This window comes from Boleophthalmus pectinirostris, unplaced genomic scaffold (genome assembly GCF_026225935.1).
Source record: "Boleophthalmus pectinirostris isolate CB_2022bp ecotype Guang Dong unplaced genomic scaffold, ASM2622593v1 HiC_scaffold_18, whole genome shotgun sequence".
Taxonomy (NCBI): domain Eukaryota; kingdom Metazoa; phylum Chordata; class Actinopteri; order Gobiiformes; family Gobiidae; genus Boleophthalmus; species Boleophthalmus pectinirostris.
In genome coordinates this window covers 28548011-28567459 of record NW_026571133.1, presented here as the reverse complement: position 1 = coordinate 28567459, position 19449 = coordinate 28548011, and the positions used below count along the sequence as shown (strand labels likewise).

General features: G+C 36.8%; 1 protein-coding gene across 3 annotated transcripts in view; it reads right to left on the bottom strand.

Annotated features, from left to right (window-relative positions):
- The window catches only part of LOC110160474 (mediator of RNA polymerase II transcription subunit 13-like), a 70384-nt gene that overhangs the window by 41914 nt on the left and 9021 nt on the right, over nucleotides 1–19449 (bottom strand). For all 3 annotated transcript variants that reach the window (XM_055153986.1, XM_055153984.1, XM_055153985.1), the window contains exon 2: nucleotides 11628–11865. In XM_055153986.1, the coding sequence (XP_055009961.1) occupies nucleotides 11628–11757 (130 nt within the window). In that variant the 5' untranslated portion in view covers nucleotides 11758–11865. The remainder of the gene's footprint in view (nucleotides 1–11627; nucleotides 11866–19449) is intronic.

Below are 19449 nucleotides of genomic sequence, written 5' to 3'. Positions count from 1 at the left end.
GTGATTATTTTTGTCTGTTTATGTCACATTCACTTTACTCATCATCTCTGTGTACATTCAAACTGCACTTTAAAGTGTGAATACAGGAAAACCAAATCTGTGAACACTTCTAATTTGTCCTTTTACTGTTCTGTGTTATGTCTCTTTGTAACTGTTTTGTATTTTGTATTGGATTGGATTGCATTTTTGCTATAATTATAGTCATTTTTACCCTGTATTATAGAACTTCATTAATATGTATCTTATGTATCTTAATTCAATTCAAAGTATTTCCAATATTCTAGTTCGTGTCTGCTAATTTGGACATTTTAATTTGCAATATTGGTCTAAAATGACATTAAAAGCTCTAAAAGGTCACTTTTGTGTAATAGGTCCATTTTAGTTTTTGTCTTGATTTTTTTATTGCATATTTTTTTATTGCTGTTTCCCCATTGTGGGACAGAAAAAGGTTCTCTTATCTTATCTATTAGTGCGAATAAAAGAAAATTAAGGATTTCACTGTTGTTAGGTCATCTCGCGAATAATTTTGACACTTAAATGAGATATCATGTCATCCCTAGTCGTCCACTGCTAAAAAGGACAACTTCACGCCCTCATGCATGCATCAAATCAAAGTTACCTTGATAATAATTATAATTACACAAGATAACAGTCCCCATCTCTCATCATGGGAGCATTTGGAGTCCATTTAGCCACTCATTCTGGCCATCACACAGATCAAAGGAAGCTCAGGGGGAAAGCTAAGAGGCCGTTTGTAATAATCAAGTAGGTGACTCTGCTCTGAACAACTGCAGAGGAGGTGCACTCGAGCAAAACACTCCAGCCTGCGACCTGCTCCACTCAGGGCATCACTATAGAGTAGAATGGTAGTAGGAAGCTTTATAGAAACTGACAAAAAGCTTGAGATATAGGACATATTTATTTATTCATTCAGTGGAGCCACAGATACAGAGTTGCACATTTTCTTTGGGCCGTTTAAAGCAAAGATAATGGGTCAGGAATATTGTGTAGAACAAGAGAATCCCAGTCAAGTGCAGTTGGTTGATACAAGGATTAACCTCAACCCTTGAGAGGCATACACTTCAATGCATCACTATTACACAAATGAACTGTTGATATACAAAGAGATAAGATATATTAGAGGGTTATCTTTAAACTTTTAGGTAAGCTTTTGATAACTTTTAATAAGAGCATGGGGAAATGCACAGGTCAAAAGTGTAAACAGTCATGTGTTTCTAGTCAGGTGGGGAGCTCACCACCTGCTAGTCTTATGGAGATGTTATTGGTTTGCCTGAATGTTCTACAGTTTGTTCAGTTTGTTCTATTGACACAAAAAAATACCTTGAAAAAACATGCATCCACAGATCTGACTAGTAACTTACTTACTTGTATCCACCAAGATAGTTATGCTTAATACTATATTCAAAATGTGGAACAGTCTCGGCAAAGCAAAAACACATCTACACTGAACAGAACAAGTGGATGACACCCCCACTAAAAAGTTACACAGTGTAGCTTTGAAATTACACAGATCAAAAACTGTGGTTGTAAAAGTGAACACATTTGCCTGTTTGTGTTTAAACAATAACATTTCTGTGGCTACAACATTTAGCTGCCCTCAGCCCACAAACCAACCTGAATGAGATTATTAAAACATCAGCTAGATGCCTTAAGTGTCAAAACAAGCCTTTATTCAATTTTAATGGTAAACTAGAAGCCACAGCAGCTGCCTAAAATAGACACTAAATTATCCATGGAGCATGAATAAATGAGAGCACATGGCTGCAAATCTATGGCAGTATAATAACCTGGAGCTAACCTGTATCCTGAAGCAGGTGGTGCGTGGTGCAGAGCCTTTGTCTCCACAGGCCACATTAGGAGTTCACAGGCAGACGTGGACAGATGGAGCCAGAGGTGAGCTCCGCATGCACACACACATGCACACACACATTTGGCAAACATTTTTCCACTGGACAATTACCTCATGACCTCTGCCAGCCCACACATACACACACACACACACACACACACTTTGGTCAATTATAGATCCACAAAAGAGACAGCACAAATTTCCTGTCACAGCCTAAAAATCCTTATACAACACGAGCCTGCAGCGCTATGCAAAAGACATCAAATTTGGCAGCAATTTGCTTTTTGTTGTTCATTTCCCTTGTTTAAACTCTTTGCCTCAAGTCATGTCCAATTCACTTGTATTCTATTCAGCTAATTCCATTATCTTTGATTATTTTCTCATAAGCGTTGCCGCTCTAATCCACTTGTTGGTGGCATATCTCCGTTGCAGCAGCCAACCGCACAGCTGATAACGCACACTCACTTTTGATTTAATTCATTTCTCATTTTGTTCCCACTTTTCAATGGTAATTTTTATGAAAGCCAAAAAGCATTGTCAAAATAAGATCATTTTAAGTAGCAGCGTGCGATGTGCTTCTCTGATGGAAAATGATATACGTAGCTATTAGCATCTTTCTTCTCCCGTGTGCAGTTTAGTTTGAGATTTTGCACAGACGATTTCAGAATTAAATATGCACATAAATTTCTCATAGACAGTGTGGTTAAGACTTGCTGGAACAACATTAACCTCGAGCTAGGATTGATTCTGGCATAAATGTCTTTCTGCTGGATTTCCCCTTATTTGTATTCTTCTCAGTTGTACAACAGTTTCAAGAAAGAAAAAAAAAACTTGCAGCGGTTGAAGGCATGTCCCTGAATGCCCTCTAGAAACAAAAATTAATTACACTTTGTCTGCTAATTTCCACAGGCAGCTTGAGCCGTGAATGACAACAACCAACACCTCCGAAAAAGGATTTATTTCACACCACAACCAAATGTTTTGATTTATTATTACCTAAAATGAGCGTCGCTAAATATTGGTCAATCTATTCATATTACTAGCGCTCATCCACTGCAAATTAGATCTCCAAAGGGCATACGGCAAAAACTATTAACTTTTTGAATTGACTTAATCATTTTGTTCTGAATTTTAAGTTGGCTGTCTTTTAAGGACTGCTTTTTGGAACCACAGTTTCTCAAGAGGTGTAAAACATGCAAAAAATCATGTGTGTCTCTTGTTTGTGGCAATGTTGTCTTGTGCTATCCTGTGGCATGAGATCTTGTTTATCTAATAATTATATGTTCTGAAATGCTTTTAATCGTTTTAATGTAAAAAAAAAAAATGAAATTATTCTTGTAATTTTTTAGCAAAAGCTTTCATTTGATGTGTGTAAATATGTTTTGCCAATTTTCATCCATAGTTAGCTTATAAGACTAGACAAGAGGACTCATAAGGATTCCCATGTTCAAAACCAGACTCAAAACCCATCTGTTCAGGATTGCTTAGTCTCTCTGATTTCACTGTTCATTTTTCTGTACTACTGTTTTTATGTGTCAAGAGTTGTCCTTTGTAAAGTGTACTTGAGTATTAAAGGCACAGATAAATAAAATGTTTAATAATAATAAACTGTATAAAGAAGTGGACTAAGGGAGTGTGACGTCACCCATACGGTGTTCAGCTCCAGTTAAATGAAGCTCACGAGCCTAGCAGTTATATGAGTGAATTTGGAGTTGAGATCCATATTAGGAATAGGAATTTATTTAAATACAAAATAGCAAAATTTAAAAAAAGGATAATGTTAAGTTAATACATACATTTTAAAACCAAAATGACAAAGCTCACTGCAGCAGTCACAGAGAGAGGGGTGATCATCAGTCAGTGGAGCCGGAAGCGTTCCCATGTACACTTCCTATTTGGGTTAGCTATGCCCATTTATATATGAAGGGTTAATCTGCAAAAACAAATAAGTGCCATTTGAAAAAATCCTCAGAGGCTTATAGTTCACTCTTAGTACTGTAATATTTTCAAAAGCCAAATGCATTTTACTGCTATCAAAATATTATTCGACCCCTACTTGATAAAATCCACTATACATGATTTCCATTGATAATATCTCTGGAAGATGGTAACAAATTGAACTCTTCGTATACACTCTATGGTTAGGACTAAACCAGTTCGAAACCAGGACTAAAGTAGCATGTCATGACCATACTAAGAACCGTAGCCTTGAAACATCCGTTGTACTCCCCGTGCACTATGCCTACTCTGTGATTTGTAGCAGATAACAAATTTTACGTTGAGAAAAACAGCTCCCGGCAGCAGCACCTGTGACACAGAAAAAACGTCTGGCTCTTTTGCTTTGGCGTTCACCTTGACCACACGCTGCTTTGATGGCGCTCAGGAGCTCTACCTACAGCATTATCAAAGTCATCAGGCACGCTTTCTCTCCCGCTACAGAGGAAGCCCTAACCAGCTCCCACACTATTTCGAAATCCAACCTATAATTGTGCATCTCGTCTCACTGAGAACAGAGCACTTTGTGGGCTGACAAAATAAAACTGACATTTCCATTTTAAGCAATCGGCTTGATGTTTTTTTATTCACAGTAATGGCCAAAGAATAAGTTTAAATTAGAGTATCAGAGCACACACTGTCTGCAGAGAAAATGTAAGACCTATAGTTAAGAAAGGGCAGAGGCAGAGTTTAAAATCACAGTAAAGGTTAATGCACTGTTAACACCTCTTTCTCAGAATAGAACACAAGCCAGGTAAAAATAACTAAGGGATTTTATGTTCTTAAGATTCATTAACTCGTCATATTATTTTGGCAATGTGGGTTTACTTTACTTAGGGTTATAATGTGAACATAGAGCTTGTGATTTCATTTAGAGTCTATTTTGAATGTTTGTTGATGTAATATTGTAATAAACTAAATGCATTTTGCAAAAATGGATACAGGTCAAATTGTTTTCTTAGTCTCCAATGAGACTTGAGATCTAATAAAAATACTAATATGTTTTAATAATTTGCATTGTAGTCCTAGGTGTAGCTGTAAAGAATTCATCTTAAAGCGTACTATATCACTTTTTCTGGTGAGGGTACATAATACGCAATTTTTTTATACCTGGAGTTGTGTTTTGTTTCATTCACGCATGTTTCGCACACAAACCCTGCAAATTTAAGCTTCTTCTTGAGTTCTTCTCTGAAACGGAAAACACTCCACCTTGTGATGTCATGTGGTCAGAGCTCCAGTGTGTTTTTAAACTCCATCCACCTTCACTAGAATAATTTGGATGATTTTAGCCCTAGAATTGCCAGTCTGTATTGAACTAAAGGTAAAAAGAAGCTGTTGAAAACTACTACTTTGTGACATTACAAGGTGGAACAGAGCATTTTAAGCTTTGTAGATGTAGATAGACTAATAATGCAGGATCACTCAAACATGTTGATGAAACAAAACACAATATTGGGTATGTTTTTGAAGAGGTAACAATATTCTAACATGATTTTAATCTTACAGGAATTCATTTTGTGTACTATAGGACCTGTAAATTTTGTACTATGGAACATTCAAAAAATGCTATGCCATTTCCCCATAGACAAGCAGGTACACTCTTCAGAAAAGTAACATAGTGCAACCTTTAACTAGACTATTATTTTTGTGTATTGTTGCTAAAAACTGCTATTCAGTGATTGCCTAAATAATAATAATAATACTGCACGATAAAGTCCACAATTACTACGATCTCACCACTCACCACTTCTAACAGGAACAAGCTGCAGATTAAGTGGTTCAACATCCTCTGCCATGATAACAAATAAGATTTAATAACCGAGAAAGACTTTAAAAGGACATAAAACAATATTAAAATATCTTTCACATAAAACAAATGTAATTGAAGATGGTCAATGACTCACAGAGAAGGGACAAAAAGGGGACTGCAAGGCCGAAGCAGGGAAAGACATAAATAATTGGACAACGGCTTCGGCGAACAGAGGGTGGGTAGGAGTTTAGGTCATGACCGCGAGTCCTTATAGAGTGCGCCATGCATACAAATTCAGTCACAGACGCGCTGCTCGTCATTGTATGTCATTGTACCTTATACCACTACAGGACAATGGAAAAAGGGTCAGGAGGAACTGGTTTTACTGGGAGATCACTTTAAAGTGCCTGTGAGAGGTTAGACTACTCCCTTTACTAAAACACTGTTACTACTATCATTGTATCTAAAAAAGAAACAAACAAACAAACATTTACACTTTTTTTCCAATTTGGACATTTTTACTTCCTGGTTGGAAATCATGGTGGCAATCTTGGGAATTCCACAACTGTTACCAAGCAAAAACTCTCTAATGTATACAGAAATGATTATCTGACAAATAAAATTATATGAAAACACCTTTATTTTGTTGAAATAATGTTTTAAAGGTGATTTGCGCAACTTTGCTGATGAAGGGTCCACCATCTGCTTGTCTCCATGGAGATGTTATTGCTTTGCCTGGAATGTTCTGTAGTACCACATTAAACACATCTATCCAGCATTTATTCATTATGGGTTCATCATTTCTGTTGCTCAAAACACAACAATTCTCTCTTTGAACAGGGTTGCGTAACCACAGATCTGACATGTAATGTAGGCTATTATTGTTTCTCTTGAGGTTTAATCTCTAAAAAGCATCTCCAATAAAGACAAACAGGTGAAAGACCCTCCACCAAAAAAGTTGTCCCACCAAATGAAGTCCAGATTAGAGAATCATAAAAATCTGTCACAGGGCAGGTTAAGTTTGTTCCCCTCGCCAGTACATTGATCATATTTGATGGAGCAGAGTCTTGTGAAGTGAAAGGTGTTGGACATGTATTTGACTGGGATACACAGAGCAAACACATGAGGAGCTGCTGCCAGAGATGAAAACCCTGTCTGATTCTGTGTTATCTTTGTGCCGTCTTTGGAGAGTGCGCTGGAAAGGTGAGGTCTCGAGCAATAGAAGAAGTTATTTGTTGGAGACTCAAAGGAAAAGCCCTACAGAAACCTCTAGGAGAAAAAGAGTAGAGGATGGAAATCTGGTGGAAAGACACGTGTTTAATAAATGTATTTTCAACTCATAGTGCATTCAAGGGCCTATTTAGATTGACTAATGTGTTTGATCATTTGAAGATGGTTGTTTTAATGTGATTCTTTATATATAATACTAATAATTGTATGGTGGAAATGAAACAGAATATACTAGTATGCTTTTATCAAAACAGTTAAACCAACACTAAGCTCTTGACATGACTGTGATTTAAAGTGTGATACATTGCTACAAAAAACATCATGATAAACAGCCCTTAAAGCAGAAGAATCAATTTCTTGGAATGAAAACTATTGTTAAAAACATGAACTGCAAAAAATAAATAGCAAAATGAAACAAAAGTGAGTTAGTATCTGAAAATAAGTCTTGTGATGTTACTTATATACTTGATAGTGCAATTGGTGCAATTCACAAAGAAAAGTAAAGAAGACCTGAAAAAGTATTGTTCTGTCTATCAGTTAATGAACAAATGTTGATATGTTAATTAGAGTGAGCGACATGGAATATAATTTTATATGTAAAATTTCAAACTGTGCTTGTAGGAATAAAGAATAACTTTATTCCCATATTAATTTTCATGTAATACTTAGTGAAAAGTTCATTTCACTGAGATGATCTTTCAAAGCTGTGTAGCAATCACACCATTCTTCTTCATCAGTAAATATTTCAAACAATCCATGTATCATTTTCCTTGCAGTAAACCAGTGTTGGAGTGTTTGCCAAGAAGCCCATTACTTTCACTTACTCCTGTAGGTGTAATGGTGTGAGCCTTTGTAATGTGATGCTGAGACTAAAACCCCATTTACAGCGGCCACTCCTCCAGCCTGTTACTGATTTATTGTTCAGAAGTTAGACCTTCTAATAGACACTAAGCACTGCTGTCAGACCCAGCTCTGCCAGTTCACACCCATTTAGACCATTTTAAAATCCATGTTTAAATATGCCACTTCTAAAGGGCTAACCACCTTCTGCGTTTTACCGGGACATTTTTCATTGGCAGACATTTTGACAAGCCATAGCGAGGAACGCACAAGTGTAATCTAATAGCATTAATGATGGCCTCAATTCATTTCAATGTGTCATTACCAGTCCTCTGCAATTTAACATTGAGCTTCAAAGGCACGACTTAAAGATATATTTTATGGCTCACAGCTGCCATTAATGTTATTAGTAACCCTTGTCTTTTCCTGCTCAGACGTGTTCACATATCTGTTATATAATGCAATCCAACCTTCTTCTATACAATCAACAATTAAGATTTGTTATTTGCTTATTTAATTCCAACTTGAGTTTCTGGAGGTCTGCTGCTTTGGGCCTATGATAGATCATCTTGTATCAGCGATAACGATTCACTATTCTTTGTTTTACATTGTAATTTGTCATACAACAAAGTACCTCCTGAAGGAAAGGTTGTCTGTTATCACATCTTGAGACTGGCAAAGATAAGAGCTGCATAATATATCACAATCAAATTGAAATTGTGATTTGAGTTTTCACAATCATAGAAACACAAAGGCTGCAGTGTTTTCAATAGTAAAATGTCATCTGTAAACAACAAAATATCCTGACTTTTTATACAAAATTCACATGTCTCAGTATCGGATAATATTTCAGTCTTCCTTCAAAAGTTAACACTCCTGGAGTTGTTTACAATGTGCAACAGAATCCTACATTTTAAATATATATTGAAAGTCTAATCAGGAATTTGTCATGAGAGTTCTATTATAAGTGATTAATTAAGTTACTCGTAAAACTGTGTTAATAATTTGATGAGAATACACTGTAGAAGTATATTCCTAGTACCTTTACAATTTCCTAAACATGATCTAATATGTTAGGTAAATCAGTCTTATTATTAGTGGAGATGAATCACACTTGTGTTTGCAGTGAGATGGTGACGTAGTTTGACACTCTGCTTAACAACAACCGTTTGCGTGTATGCCGAATGTAGGACTTCGTGCACATATTTGTGAGTGCTGCTCAAAATATGTCACTTTGAGAGTGGCTCTGCTGGCAACACTCTGATGACTCAGCCCATTCAGCGCATTAATCCTGTTTCTTCTACAACTCTACATCATGCTTTCACTTCATGTACATTACAGGCCACTAGAATAATATATGAAAGCAGCTGCCATACACTGAACATTTTGTCCTGAATGTTAACAACAATATGACAGCACAACTGTCAGGAAGTCAAGACCGCACCAGCCACTCTTTTGGCTTTAGTATACCTCTCCTATTACCTCTAAAACTGTTAGGAAGCATTCACATAAAATGAACATAATATATCATGCAGAAATACCACTATGACGGTAGCTAAAACAAATAACTTAAATTGAACTAATTTAAATTAAGAGTTGTGCAAAGCTTTATTATCTGTAAATAAAATAATGTTTAAATTCCCATGCAATGTATAATAGTGTTTAACTAATGATCCTCCTTGCTTGCATATATCGTACCTAGTTCAAATATAGGATAGGATTCCTGTATTTGCAGTAGCCTTTTATTAGGCATATCTAACTAGCCAGTTAAAGGAAAGTATTTGGTCACATAACATTAACAAGACATAACACGGCTGGTGTGACTGCACCACATTGAGCTAAGGCAGGGCTGAGAGAGGGAGCTCTCTGCCTGTGTAAACACTGAGTGAATAGTCATAATTAAACTCGGGGTTATTGCCTCTGAGCAGCCATTGGCTTTGTGCCATTCTGACCTTAACAGGTGAATAGAGGCTGATTTCATTTAATATCTGAATGGCATTGCATCAGTGAAGATTCTTTTTCAAACACATTTATTGAGTAATTACCTGTCCTCTAGATAATTAGATTTAATGGCACAACCCATGTAGTAAACATGAAACATTTATTGATGTATTCTAGCATCTTAAACACACCTTTGAGCATAAAACCATTATTATATGAATGTCTTTTGTAATAAATAATTTAATCTGGTAATTCATTAATTAATTTATACATACAATGCAATTATGTGAGTCGGGAGAGACATCTGGTGAAACAAACCTTTTGCTGAAGAGTAAGGTCACAGTGGATCAAAAGGTAACAGAAAATAACTACTGAATACTTACTATCACTTTTAAACAATTGAGAGGAACCCAAATGGTATTTTTAGATCTTCTATTAGGAACTGCAGAGGAGACCTGTAAGCTCAGAAGCTCTTTTTATCATTGTGTTCAGCATGTGTTAAGGACTATTGCTACTCACAGTCTAGCCTCTCAGTGTTTCAGTTAAAAAACTGTACAGAATCTACATCTAATGAGAGACTGCTAAAACCAAATGAGCAGTCAATAAAAAGCATTTAAAAATAATAGGCTTTCTTACGACTGACAATATTTGTGGGAATCTCTAATCTGGAGTCAGACAGGTGTGATTTGTGAAGTGCAATAAAATAGAAATTGTTATCATGCTCAGTGTACTGCTGGTACATGGCTCAGGGTGAGAAAGTTCTCACTTTATTCTGTGTCTGATCTGATGTGTCAGACATCAGCAGACACAGATCTGATCATATTATTCTGGAATTATGTCTTAAACTTCATAAATGTGACTATCCCAGTCTCCAGCCTTGGCAGCATGCTAATAAGCACAAACATGCCGGATCATAAGGATATCTAATATTCACTGTGTTGCCAGTGATTAGTTTAATGTAAGTTACTTTAACATTTACAATATATTTTTTCATGCACATCACATAGCTCACCTTGTAAAGAGTTCACACAAGCACTGAAGCCAACAAAGGAATTAGTCTAATGCTCCATAGAAGCAGCTGAAGAGCAAATCTATAGCAGACAGAAATATTGCTGCAGGAGTGCACCGTGAGCATTTCTGGGAAATGACTCCAGAAGCCCACATGTAATGGACTATGTATCTTACTCTGTTACATATGCGTAAGCAGGAAACCTCTGCAGCACTGCCTCAAAGGGCTCCACCATCTTTAACAAATGACGAATAAAATCCAGTCTTTCTCCCCTATCTCTGTATCTCTCTCTGGACTGAAGCTCACCATCCCTTTGCTTTTCCCTCCAAACCTTATGTGAAGGTTTCACTCGATATACAACTCTTCCACAGACGTGCACAGCCAGATAATGCAAATGTTTCTATAAATAGGGACAACAGTGCTGACAGCAGCACTCTTTCAAGTGAGATATCTGTGTGTAATTTTGCTTCACACTCCACACCACATAAACACTGAGTGGCTGCAGTAAATAGTGGAAGTCTCCTCCAGTGCTGTGTGCCTCATCACAGCTCCATACAAACACTTAAACACAGTGCAAACACCATTCAGATAGATTCTATATGAAGAGCAAACAAGAGAAAACAGATCAATGCAGTGTACACGTCTTAAACAAACACAGGCAGAATAAACAGCTTGGCTCGACATGACACAAAACAGCACTGGTGTGTGTTAGACAGAGCTGCTCATTCTCCACAATACACATCTGACACTCGTACAAGCCCTCAGCTATGTACTACATCTAGCTGTAACATGTAACATAAATTTCACTACTTCCCCCAGCCTTCCTTTAAATCAGTAATGTAATTATTCTCCACACAATATATTCCAGCGCAACACCAATAAAAATATACCATGTGTCAAACCAAGTCTAAACTGAGCGTAAATGGTGACTGGCTCTTCAGTAAGAGTAATGGCATGGAAAACAATTGAGGAAAGAAGTGTGTTTTGCTCACCTTGTAGCTCATGATGGATGACGTCTGAGAGATTGGGCTCCTCTCCCCACCAGAAGATCCACAGCTCCTTGGCATCTGGCTTGATCTTGCGTCTCCACACACACAGCAGGTTGTTCTGGACACAGCGCATGAAGCTCCGCAGAATCGGGTCGTCCTGGGCCGGAGCCGAGATCACAGGCCCATACTCGCCCCCTCCGCGAAAACTGTAGCAGCGCCATTTAATGCCAGTCAACTCCGCCTGCAAGAGAAGAGCACAGCCTGAGACAATGACATTAGGATGTGTTATGTGAAATGTATTTGTTCTTTTTCATTCATTCGCTGTCACACTGTAACTCAACTTGACCTTTTTACTGTGGAAGATTCTGTTTGTTTAAATGTCAAATGTGGTATGTTATACTATTGTTTAGCATTTTTGTTTACAGGTGTTTAAATTGGTGAATTGTGTTTCATAAAAGAACATTTATTCAGTTCTTAACATTTTTGACCACTGCATTAATAAATTCTGTGAAGTTTTAAACCGAATCACCTACTGTTATGGATTATAAAGAGATTTCACTGACATCACTCTATGGCCAATAAGAACTACCACAGCAGTTTTGTACCATAAATATACTTCTGTATTATATTATCAAAAGTAGAAGTCCTTCATCAGAGTGGTAAAAAAAACTAAGAAATGTATAAAAATTTGTCACAATATTTTAAGACTCACAAAAACCAGTTTTATATAAACACCAGCCTCCCATTCACTATGACCATTGAGTATGTGCAGTGTGTAAACTGTATTTAACACATGCCCGCAACCAGAATACTACAAAGAATAAGTAAATAAAGGTGGCATGTCTGGCCTTGACTGAACTACTGGAAATCCACTGCATAAAGAGACACAAAGAGGAGGAGAGATTCAACAAGAAGTAGTAGCTCTGGGGTCAAGGGTAGGAGCAGATTTCCTTTTCACTGAATCAAATGGAGAAAGGTGTTTATTTTAAAAAAAAGAGTGTGTATAGTTCACATGACACAGTCTATTTAGAATAACCATTGATTAAAACTGAGCTGGAGGACAGGTAACTAATCTATGGTAGAATTTGCCTATAAATACTGGGGCTATCCACATGAAACAAAAACTGGCACAAAGTTTCTCATAAGCTTCAGAAAACAGTGCCATAATTTAACCCCCGAAGAAGTGATTTTATAATGTGAAGTTAGTAAATGAAATTAAATGTGTGGTAGTATGAACGTTGTGGTGTTTGTGTTGTTTTGTTTGCGTTTGCGCCTGAGTGAGTTGGGTGCACTGAGGGGAATGTTGAGCAGGATTTGGCCACTGTCACATCACACTGCCCTTCTCTCCTGTGTTCAGCTACAAGACTCTAGTTTGGCAACCAGTGATGCAAGTCCAGCAACTGAGCCACTTTAACTGCAAGGATACACAAAGCAGATAGACATTATGTTTAGAAGACAGCCAAAAGATGAAATGTATGCAGAATCTGATCAATTTTGCAATATTTATATAATCTCAGTCTGTAGACAATCTGCTGTCAATTTATTTTTCAACTAGTCATTTACTTATCAGTGTTAGCTTTTAAATAATTTTACAGATTCTTGAGATATATAAGAAGTACAAAATAATACCTACTTAATTTTAGAAGCAAAATGAAGTCATTTTCAGTTCAATCAATCCAAAAATGTAAACATAAATACACACTTTTAATCTAGCTGTCCTTATCCAGTTGTTTATGTTATTAAACATAACTTAAATTAATCCTTCTGAAAGTTTGATTCCAGACAGCTGGTCACATACTAGAGCAGCGGAGATCTTTTAAACAATATAATGAAAATAATATTAAAGATGTCACTGATATTTGGTTGTGGTGTCAATAATCAAGAATAATCTTCTATAATAATCTCTAAAATTGTGATGTTTCTTATAAAACCTAATAATCTTAATAATTATAAAGCTTAAGTGTTATATTGTGACATCCCTGGGCCCAATCTAATAATGAATTACAAGCATGTCTTTCCTGTAATGACAATGTGTGTAATGGGGCACATACATTGGCACTGTGATCAGTCCAGCTCTAAAATTAGCCGTGACAAGGTCAAGAATGCTGTTTTTCCTAAAGCCAAGAGGAAGACATCAGCTCGCACTGCCTCGTCACTCCCTGTCAGTGTCAAAAGTTGTTCTGTATTTTTGACACAGCTGTCTACGCCTGCTGAATAGGAATGACAGGAGGGGAAACAAATCTACGCTACGCAGTCACAGAGATATGCCAAGCTATAATATTTTATCATTTGTTTTTTGCAAAAATGTACTCTGTAAGACAGCCAGAGAATGAATAAAACATTTCTTTCTTTTCCTGGAGGTTCCTTTTTTGTTTGTTTGTTTGTTTTAACTGAAACATATAGAAAGAAAAAAATCTGCAAACTAATATATCTTAGAAACCGGGCTATATGGCTACATGAGGTTGACTGTCTTAGTGTCAACTCTATAATCTTCACTATCTATACACAGTTAATTACAGAAGAAAGTTGACACGTTTATGTAAATAGTAAACTCTATGGGTAACTGACACCAGCTTTACATTATTCTTCGCTGTGTGGAATAAAAAGCATTTTATATTTCAGACAATTACATTTAAAGGTGCACCATGTAACTTTTCTAGAAGGTCTACCATCTCCCCTAATGTCCCCTAATATGGCATAAAACAAATCTATCTTGTATTTATTCAATTCAAAGTCTTTATTTCTAATCTCACATCCTCCTTAACGTCTGAGCAGGATTGTTCCTGGCACACATTCATATATATACAGTTAGTCCAATACAAAAAAAGAAGACAGAATGAATTATCTAAATATAATATAGTGGGTCACATGTTAGGAGCCAGCCCTCCTCCCAACATGCTCCCCTTTACACACATGTACTGCAGCTACTGTGACAGTGTGCAGACCCCAGCTCCCTGACTCATTGAGAGAGAGACAGATTTCCTGGTTGATGTCCAGTTATTTTTTCGTGATGACAGCAAAGATCTGCCCGTCATGTCTGCTTTTGTGGGCGTTTCATGTTTCACACTGCATATGTATCCACATCTGACAGCTATACGCAGGTCAACCTTAAAGAACGCTCTGTGCCAGATGGTTTGGCTTTCTGTGCGCAGTTAAACAGCCACAAAAAGAAGCATGCATCCAAAGGATATTGTTATATTTTGTATGAATGCATTAGCACTTGCAGCATTTAATAGAAGGCGGGAAAAACCTGTCAAGTGTGTGAAATCAACTGATACAACAACTGTGTCTGCAACACAAGTGCAAGCAGAGATACTGTGTCTGCAGCAAATCAGAGAGGCTGAAAAAGATTTAGGGATGCACCAATTAGCGCCAATACTGAAAAATTTACTGGATCAGTTATTGGCTTCCAAATATCACTTCAGTCAATATGCAAGTATAGTATATAAATCAATGTAATAAATCTATTTTCTGGTCATAAATAAGAGCTTCATAACACATTTGGATCAGTTTTGTTTAATTTTATTTTTGCTTTAATTAAAGAAATGCTGTTTTCAGTCTCTACACTGGTATTAGTTAATCAGGAATCAGCATATTATATATATATATATTTAGAGCGATCGTACCAAATTAGTTTTATTGTAAAGTATCGCTACATGATTGTCGTTACATGATCATTAGTCACTATATTTTTCTTTCAAAAGTTTTATGTTGCAGAAAAATATATTAATCAAAATAACTCGAAATACATACACAATACAGTTAAATTTTAAGTTTAATTTCATGTTGTGCTTGTCTTATTACCATTATACTGCATACTTATTATACTGTACTGTTTCAAACTGTACTGGAGTATAAACCACCAAGAGGTCACACATGGTACAACATGTTTTTCTGACACTGTCAATAAAGCCTCTTGGTCTATGACTGGTTCAATTTCTGATCGAGTGGCAAGCAAAACAAGAGCTTTTCCTTCCGCCGCGGAGTTGGACCAAAGCTTTGACCTGACTGTCACCTCTATTATCTGGCTCGTCTGTGTCTCCTCTCATCTCTCAGCGCTGCCTCACTGTCACAAATGCCTACTGAATACAGCCAGCATCGCGTCACTACGCATTTTTATTCCTCTTTATGTTTTGGTGAAAACGTGGGGAAAGCAGAACCACGCGGGGCTGTATTTGCAGACTGTTTTTCAAAGTAACACTAAAAATCTACCTCACAATAGCTTCTGTGTTAGCCAATAATTGTTTGTGTTTCTCTTCTAAGAACTGTGTAAAATATGAGAAGAGGTTTAAGATGATTTCATCTCTTGTTCTCCATGGACATATTTAAGTTTAATTAAGTTTAATCTAACCCATACTTTGGAACATTCCAGGCAAAGCAATAACATCTCCATTGTGACAAACAGGCTGTGGACCCTACACCAGAAACGTTACATGCACTTAAATCACAAAGAACATGATTAGATATTAGCTTTTACAATTAATTTGGGCTCTATTTGTAGACTGTTTTTCAAAACAGCACTAAAAATCTGCCTAACAATAGCTTCTTTGTTAGTCAATGATTGTTTGTGTTTCTATTCTAAGAGCTGTGTAAATTATGAAACTTCAGGCCAGAGGTTTAAGATGATTTCACCTGCTGGTCTCCGTGGACATATATAAGTTTAACGCCATACTTTGGAACATTCCAGACAAAGCAATAGCATCTCCATTGTGACAAACGGATGTACCCTACACCAGAAAAGCACATGCACTTAGATATGGATATGGATTGTATTTGTAGACTATTTAGCACAAAAAAAATCTGCCTCACTATAGGCTCTATTCACATTTACATCACAAACCAGGAAGACATTTGGAAAGATGTGATTACAACTTCCCAGGCTCAGTTTTCTTCATCTAAATGTCATTGTAGCGTTCCGTCATGTTCGGCTAATCAACAATTACAACCATACCTCAGTTTTTATCATTACCCCACTGACGCACAACTCCGAGCGCACTGACTACATGCAATTAGAAGAGATGAGGCGCCAAATTCAAGATGATTCCAAACAGCACATGTGTATGCAGTCTTCATTTTACAGCTGATCACATTTACTCCAATGGGTTTTAATAGATCCATGTCAGGTGAGCCATTGTCGATAACTGCACCAGAAGTTGTAATCGCATCTTTCCTAACGTCTTCCTGGTTTGTGGCATAAGTGTGAATAGAGCCTATAGCCTCTGTGTTATTCAATAATTGTGTTTCCATTCTAAGAACTGTGTAAAATATGAAACTTCAGGACAGAGGGTTAAGATGATTTCCTGACAATGAGCTGAGCCCAAGCCGATGTTAGAAGTTGTGATTTGTGCTCTGGGAGAGGTCAGAGGACGATAGCCACAGACATGTGCTAGTAATCAAAAGTGTATGTGAGGGTGAGGACTTTAAGCTGCGCCATACTGTCCTGCCTTTAACAGAAATGACTGGATGAAGTGTAAATCCAGATGACCTAAAATGAAAAACAAATAGATCCCTGATGGCAATATACACTATATACTAGGTCGGTCACAATAACAAATTTGGAAGTGTGATATAATGTAAGTAAATATAAACACTAAACAGTAATATTAACACAAAATCATAAAGCTGATTCATCCTCCCAAATGTATTCTAAATGTACAAAACTGTTTAAAAAAATATGAGCTGCCATGAATACATAATAGAATGCTACACTTAAGTAGTTATTCTGTGTCTAAAATGAGTCATAGAAGTTCATAATTCAACCTTCTACAGCTCAAATCTAATGTTAGTACAGAAAAATAACCAAAATGTCACCACTAGTACTAAGAAAGTATGATAAATATTGACCTCCAATGCCACCTGCTTTTCTCCATAGACATGTTATTACTATGTCTGAAATATTTCACAGTATGGCATTAAAGGTGACCAAACCAGTTACCAAGCCAAGTTACTGGTAAGGTCTGTGGAGAGGCAATCCTGCTCACAGTCAGAATTCCTGCTTTTCTAGGTATTTTTGAGCAATAAAACCACATGTAATGGAATACATGTAAGGTAGATCTGTTTAATGTCATGTTGTGGAACATTTGAAAGAGAGCAATGACATATCCATATAAACAAGAAAGTGAAAAAATACATAGTGCACCTTTAAGTGTGCCTTGTGTCTAATGACTATAGGTTAGAACTTATGAGTTTTGTTTTGTTTCATGTGTGCATATTTTCACAAGTCTACACATTTAGACAGGATCAAAAAATCACCCCACCTCTTGACATCATCTGGTGGTAATCTAAAAGTGTTTCCCTGTGTTTGAATTTTCATCACACACACTCTAATTTCAGCTACAACTGCACCCTTCTACAGTCTTGGTACGTGTGTCTGTTTTGTACAATAAACAAACAACTATAATACAATACACATATTTTATACCATGTTAAATCCATTATGCATAAGAGTGCAAAATAAATATCAGGTCACTCAGAGGCCAGAGACCATAAGACAGTCAGTACACAATATTATTAGAATATGTTGTGATGTGTGGGTAAAAGTATGTCAACTGTATTATCAATTGGCCTGGAAAAGGGTATATTTTCTCCCAACAAACAGGAAGAAAAGTTCAAGGGACCTAAAACATCACAAAGTTGCCTACATCACTACAAACTGAGTGCCAAAAAAGGAAGGAACAGTATTTTCATGTTGTAAGCACAAAGCTTCTCTGGCGAGGATGTACACACTGTAAACTCATGTGGGACTATGAATGGCAGCCATTAACAACATAGCGAGCTCTGCAGAGGACCCTTCCTTCCACTGCCATAACAAATGTTCATCTGTGTATAACCAGGAAAGTGCAGTCCACATATAATGGGCCTAATCCTTTTAAAGAGCATCCGGTGCAGTGCGCAAGACAGTAATGAATAAGAATATGTCATTGGCCCAGGTTTGGAAAATGTTTCACCTAAATATTACAACCATAAAACATGTTAGACAATGATACAATCCTGCTACTGTGCTATAGATTCTCTCAGCTCAGTTTTTGTGGAAATAGGACTGGGCAATATGCCAAAAATGTATCACGTTTTTTGTTTTGTTTTTTCCTTAGAGTGGAGAATCTCAGTTTTCAATTCTGTCTTTTATTCTATCAATATCACTGTGAATGGTTAACAATAATTTCTTGAATGTAAACAATACACAAGCACAAAACAAATAGTGATATTTTTCTTTTAAAGAGCTGCACAGACCTAAGTGAAAGTGTGCACTGTGGTTGCAAAGATCAAAGATGTATTTATTTAGGTATGAATTATATATTTTTTTAAACAAATAACTGAAGGAGAGAGAGATCCTGTGTTACATCAGTGCTGTGTGGGGTTGAGTGTAAAACTGGTTTTGAGTGAATGGTGCCTAGAGCTCCTCCTCAGCTGACAGTGAGCATATGGGAATACCGTGTAAAGGAGATGCTACTTTTGTGGGAGTCTCTGAACAGAGTGGAAACTGGGAGTTGACAAAGGAGCCACTTTAGGCAATTGAGAGACAGCTTGTATCAGCAGTTTACCTTCTTTGGCACAAGTGAAACACTTAGCTTGTCAGAGAGGCATAGCTTTCTCATCAATGTCAAATCTGCTCAGACTCTTGACATGCTGCCAATATTTGGGCTGTGTTAGGATTGCCTCTGATGCCTAAAAGAACTGTTGTCTTTATTATGCACATGCAAAAACATTAATTCGAATTCAAAGTGAGGAAAAAGACAAAATGAATGTAAAGTAAACATTATGTTGTTCATCAGATAGGAAATCTCATGAACAACAAATTATTTGATATGACTGTGAAGGTTAGCTC